Source organism: Mytilus galloprovincialis, chromosome 10, assembly GCF_965363235.1.
Source record: "Mytilus galloprovincialis chromosome 10, xbMytGall1.hap1.1, whole genome shotgun sequence".
Classification (NCBI taxonomy): domain Eukaryota; kingdom Metazoa; phylum Mollusca; class Bivalvia; order Mytilida; family Mytilidae; genus Mytilus; species Mytilus galloprovincialis.
In genome coordinates, this window is record NC_134847.1 from 16,490,374 (window position 1) to 16,496,814 (window position 6,441).

The 6,441-nt window shown below is 32.3% G+C and overlaps 1 protein-coding gene across 2 annotated transcripts in view; it reads right to left on the reverse strand.

The window, feature by feature from the left end:
* Positions 1–5,836, reverse strand: part of LOC143049929 (zinc finger C3H1 domain-containing protein-like) — a 69,177-nt gene extending 63,341 nt beyond the window's left edge. For both annotated transcript variants that reach the window (XR_012970366.1, XM_076223708.1), the window contains exons 1-4: positions 5,272–5,836; positions 3,743–4,425; positions 3,264–3,408; positions 373–653 (exon numbers count right to left, since the gene is read on the reverse strand). Coding sequence is in view for 1 of the 2 variants with exons in the window: in XM_076223708.1 (XP_076079823.1) it covers positions 373–653; positions 3,264–3,408; positions 3,743–4,425; positions 5,272–5,722 (1,560 nt within the window). In the remaining variant the exon portion in view is untranslated. The remainder of the gene's footprint in view (positions 1–372; positions 654–3,263; positions 3,409–3,742; positions 4,426–5,271) is intronic.
* Positions 5,837–6,441: the final 605 nt, after the last annotated feature.

Consider the following 6,441-nt stretch of genomic DNA (forward strand, 5'->3'; position numbering starts at 1 on the left):
GAATTTCATATAAAGATTATAAACAAAATGAAAACATATTTTTAATATGAACCCAATTTCATAGAAAATGTCACTATTTAACATGCTTAAGTATTTATATCACAGCCACAGACTCGAAATTAAAAATAGAAATAACTAGTTTGCCAATCAAACAGTGAGAAGAAAAAATGTAATGCTATAATTCAAATCTCTATGACAAAATACAGCACAGAAGACAAGTTAAATCAAATTTGACCAATTTTAAGACTTTTGCTATAAAAAAAAGAACAAGAATATCATGGCTCAGTGCCAGTACATACATCATTTTACAATCTTGGTACATCTTTTGAAATATGGAGTCAAGAAAGATAATTATGATAACCCTGTACTAACCCTTCTATATCCAGCCAGGTCAATACTATCTAATGCTTTCTGATCACCCAACATCAACAAGAAACGTCGAACTTGTTCCTTAGGATCGTCTATAGTCAGAATTTTCTGGATTTCACGATTTCGTTTCTGATGATCTCTTCTGTCATCACCATATCTTCTTCTATCAACTTCTTCATTATCTTTTTTCTTTCGTCTCTCATCAGAACGCCTACGTGATATTTGATTGATGACTCTCTGGGACTGATTTCGTGCTCTTGCAGGTCTCTGTGCAGCTACTCTTCCTGTTTAAAATAATCCATATAATCAAAATGTACTTCATAAAACAGATTGATATCCAAAAAGGAAAATGATACCATTAAGGGAAAAACGCTAAATAATTTTTCACGCAAATCTCATTCAAATAGGTGTACATAAAAATTAAGAAAATATGGTTTGATTACCATAGATACAGCTTTCCACCGAGGAAGAATTGGTGTATAAGTTAGCAAAATGAGGACTTAAATATGTTGAAATTGGCAAAATGTTCCCAATAAATAAAATTTCAAAGAATCTAGAACTTGTGTGCATTTTATGTAGCTGATCATGATGATGCATATATATACAATGAACACAATTCACTGGTATGGCAATCACTTATGTGGATTAAAAATGTGGTAAAATCAATTAAAATATCAATTAACATTATTAATTTTATGTAAATTAAGCAGCAAATGATTTTTAAACTTTTTCTTGTTATCAATATTTATTTTTACTTGTTTTACATGCATTAGAACACGAGTGAGACAATTGATTTTCATTTTCTGATCGAATTTATTAGGAAAAAAACATGTGTAGTCTCATGCAAATGCGGTGAAACTTAGTAGGTATTTGTTCTTCACAACAGGCATTCCTGTTTGTTTGTCTACACATACATTGTATATATAGACCAAAGAAGAGAAGACTTCATAAGTATGATTTACTTGTCCTATAGTTGTTAATGTCTGTGTCATTTTGGTCTTTTGTGGATAGTTGTCTCATTGGCAATCATACCACATCTTCTTTTTTATATTGTGTCTAATCCATTTTGCTTTATTTCAGCAAATAAAATATGTTTAAACTATAGACCAACAGTCAAATTCAGTGGAAGAAGACCAATTAATGTCATATGACAAATTTTTAAATAATTTAGAGATACTTTTTTTTTTAATTTTGCGATTTTTAAGAGAAAGGCTAAATTTTTTCAAGGGATATATATGTGATTCTACATCAATTGTAAAGTTATTGCCCCCTCACCAAAATTTACATATAACTAATACATGTGACACTACAAAACAAATACAGTACTAGCAGACTAGTATGAATTGATTTTATTTTCATGTGTATCAATTCTCTCGGATTGAGGAAAACTTGCATTTTCCATGATATTTGATTGTGTGGCATTACTTAAGTATCTGTATCTTCCAAAATAAAAGCAGTGCTTTGTTGAACATTTAAATTTATGGTTTTACTGTAAAATCCAAGAAAATAGGTATAATAATGAATCCACAGTATATTATTCAATGATCATATGATTATGCAATCTCCCTTTTTCCCCCATAAAATTTACAATAACATTTCTAATTAAAAACTAATTGTTCAGAGAACAATTGAAGGCCTTTCCACATCACAGAAATATTGAAAAGAAGCTAGGTACTTTATACTGATGCTATAAATAAATGGTTTCAATATAATTCTGAGTGAAAAAAGAGAGATAATTTGCTACTTCCTGTGAATAAAATTTCTCTTCCGGTCTCATATGATAGCTTCTTTCACACTGATTCCAAAAAATATATAGTTTCTATATACTTTAGCCTTTTTAAAAACCAGGAGATAATTGGCCACTTCTGTTCGATGGAAAGTCATTTCAATGAAACAGATTTTAACGACCTTGAATGGCTATACAGCCCTTGCACGGTCGGTGTAACTATTTTTCATTTCAATGCTTGAGTGATAGGTTAATTTATCTAAATTACAAAATATATGAATTCCGAGTACTTTTTCATGAAAAAAGTGCAAGAATAGCTACTTCCGGTTTTCTCAAGGTCACTTCTGGTTGTCATTTTTCAAGGTCATATGTCACCAAACCTTTTGTAAAAGATATTATGGCTTTATAGTGAACCAAGTTAAAGTTATAATTAATTAACCTTATAATTAAACATTTCAGGGACAATAACTCCTATAACATGCTATTGGATTGTTTCAGACTAAATGTAACATATCTTCATTACAATAAAGCAAACATTTTGCACTTGTTCTTTTATATATATCTTAAAAAGTGTTTGAGATAATGCAAAAATAAGCAAAAATCAAAATTTAGAACTTGACCTTGACCTTTGACCTTGACCTCATTTTCTAAGTAAGAACTGAAGGACCTCAAATAAAAATGTTCCAGGGTTATACGGTTAATGGTTGATGAGTTGCAAACACATACCGACAAATTTATTATGTTAAGGTAGATAACTCCTATAAAATTTCATTGAATAACTTTGATCTAAATTAGCCAAAAATTCCTGAGCATTGAACAATTAATTTGTACGAAGAATTTTGTAGATATCTCTTTTTGTTATGAAGGAGATGCACACAGATGATAAACAGTGAATAGGGAGATAACTCTAACAAAGAAAATGGTTCGGCTTAGCAGGGTGAAATTAAAAAGTGCATTAACTATACGATACAATATGAGAAATATCTAGGCGACATATTGCGAAACAAACATTTATCGCAAGAACAAAATTTGGTGGAGAAAAATAAAAAAAATAATAATAATAATCAGAAGAAATGCAAAAGGTCTTTCCACAGAAAAGTGGAAAGACCTACTTAGAACACTTCATAATCATGATAATTACTGATCATTGTCATAATCATAAACATACTATTTTCTGGTCTTTTCTTGGGGGATTTAGATTTAGATTTTTGTCTTTTGGCCTCTTCATTTTGTACTTGTAACTTTTCTGTCTGTGAAAGTGATGATGCTAAAGCAATTCTTCTCAACTCTAACTCGTCTAGATCTTCTTCGTCCTAAAAAAGACATATCACACCACACTGAAATTGTAAGCATATATACATACATCAAACTCTACATTAAACTTTTTTTTATAATCGTTAAAAAATTATGCAGTTGTACATTGTGTTAAGTACTCCTTATTCTCATATGATTTTACCATTTCTATACAAAAGTTAAATGCATGTATTTCCAAGATTTATTCTTGAAGCCTGAAAAATATGATAACTGAAATCAAGAGATTAGATCATGGTGATAAAAGAATATTAGCAATAAATAATTGAACTGACTTTTCTATGAATTTTTCATCTTTATTATTTTTGGGGGGTCTCTATGTGTTACAATGCAAACCTCTGTTTGGATTTCATCATCTGCCACAACTTTTTGCTCAGAATCTGCATCTTCTGAAACCTGTTCTAAAGAGACATTATCTTGACCTTGATCTTCAGTGACATCCTCTTGATCTTGACCTTCAGTGACATTATCTTGACTTTGACCTTCAGTGACACCATCTTGACCTTGATCTTCAGTGATATCATCTTGACCTTGGCCTTCAGTGACATCATCTTGACCTTGACCTTCAGTGACATCATCATCATCTAATACAATGACCTCTGGTGGTGGAGGTTCGATGATCATGACATCTTTATCCTCGTCACTATCACCATCTCCAGCTTTTTCCTCTGTTGTGTTCAAAATTTCTATACTTTCTTCATTTCTAACTTTCCCCGACTCAAGAGAATTAGGATTTTCAGTCTCAACTTCCACTTCAGTTACCTCAGTCAAGTTTTCACTATTATTATTCCTGTTTGTATTTTCTTTTGAATCAGATGAATTTTCATTCGGTATATTATTCATAATTTCAGTAGTTTTTAATGACCCTTGTTTCTCTTGATTTATCTTGTCTTTGTGTTCTAGCATTTTGATCCTGTCTTCCACACCTTGTAGTTCTGATTTATATTTGTCTACTGTCTCTTTATATTCCTTACTATTTTTATCTATCTTGGCATTTCTTAGTTTCCTTTTTGCCCAAACTGTTTATATTGTTAAGGTTAAAATGAAAGTAAAACAAGGACCATACATGTAACAAAATTATCAGGGCAAAACAAAATTCGAACTTGATCTGTAACAAGTCATGATAAAACAATATACCAAAACATCAAATCAATATCTTCAAGCAAGAAGAAATAAACAGCTGTGCCATGAGCGCATGATACAGTTCCTTTATACTTAACAATAGTGATATTGTACAAGTTACTCTTTTAGTGCAACAGTTTGGTTGTCATCTGTTGAATTCAAACATTAATTTATCTTAATCCGTAAACCCATGCAACTTCTTTATTTTCTGTAGCCCTAAAGCATTTAACTACATGTAGTTCTGAATACACCTTATTTCTATTTGTTCGCCATTACTGGACATCACACAGGTTCCCGTATAATTTTGACATCACAATACAAAATATCTGACGCCCCAGTGGAAAAGTGATTGTTGTATGACATCAATAGTTCAACCACGACAGAGTCTTGAATCACTGACCCGGCCGCTTGAACTTTTGACGCATACAATAATCACTTTTCCATTGTGGCATCAGATATTTGTTCTATGACATCAAAATTTTACGGGAACCTTTGTGATATCCAGTAATGGCGGACAAATGGCAATAAGGTGTATTACCTATACATGTATCAAATTTATATATTTTTAATGTGACTACTAGTCTTCACAATAAACTTAAATCTAGACTCGAAGGTCAATTTTTGGAAAAGTTTAGTTAGATTTTGTTGGCCCGTATAGATAGTTTTGAACGAAAAGCACTTTTCCAGGCCTTGGCATGAAGACTGGAACAATAAAAATTTATGAAGCTTAGAAAAAAGGATACATCCAGGAGACGTGTTTGGTGCAGTGTTTGGTGCACTTCGATGTTGATAATCAATAATTTGGATTTTATTTCCAGTATTGGTTACATTCTGTACAGAGGACTTTTTAACTCTTTCTCTAGAATGCTTGAAATCTCTTCGGTCTCTGTCTGACATATGAACTGGATGCTCCTGTGGGCTTACTCTTATTCTATCATACCGAAGTGGTCGGGGAGGGGGTCCACAACGAGTTGTGTAATCCATACAATAATGAGGATTTATGTGAGTTGTACGACGCATATTTTCGGACCTTGTATCCCGCACTGGATGTCTGTAATGTTCTGGTTGTTTGTGAAATCTTGCCTGGTCATCATACTGACTTCTGTAAGACTTCGTCTTTTCGGTATTGTTCTGAGGTTGGGCATCGACTTCATCATCATCTGAAAGTTCACCTTCTTCTTTAGTGTCGTCCATATTTAAAATTGTTTATATAGCGTAAAACATTGATGTACTTTAAGTTGCAAATTTCAAATTTGGAAGAAACGTATCAAAAAGATGGCGTGTAAATCAATGGGAGATAACCTGATAAAAATCGGGTGTTGCTAAACGGCGGAAACGGAAAGGAATACGGAACGGAAACTGAAAACGGAAACAGAAAGAATAAACATTTTTTCTTTTTGGTTATTCATCTACATAGGCATGTTTTATATAGTTTTACACATGTTCACAAGAAAGAAACTTGATAACAAAGAAATGAATTTAAAATAAAAGATTTTTCAGCATAAAGTATTGAAATAATACCAAGAGATGATGAGACTATATAAAAAGAAGATGTGGTATGATTGCCAATGAGACAACTCTCCACAACAGACCAAAAAAAGGCACAGAAATTAACAACTATTGGTCACCGTCACTTTGTGTTCGCAGGGCCGTAACTAGCCCCTTTTAATACTGAGGCAAAATATATTCGCCGAGCATAGCGAGGCGAAAAAGTTTTGGCGAGAGCTCTGAGAAAAATAACGCAAAATTGTGCATTCTGAGCGCGTTTCCCCGACTCTTTCTTACATAGAAACGCAAATCATTTTTAGCTATTTTTTCGACAAAAGCCAAAACATAGATTCATTGTTATTTTAAAAGACTTTAAAGTTTTAGGGAAATTCAAAACATTAAAAGATCGATAAGTAGGATAAGGC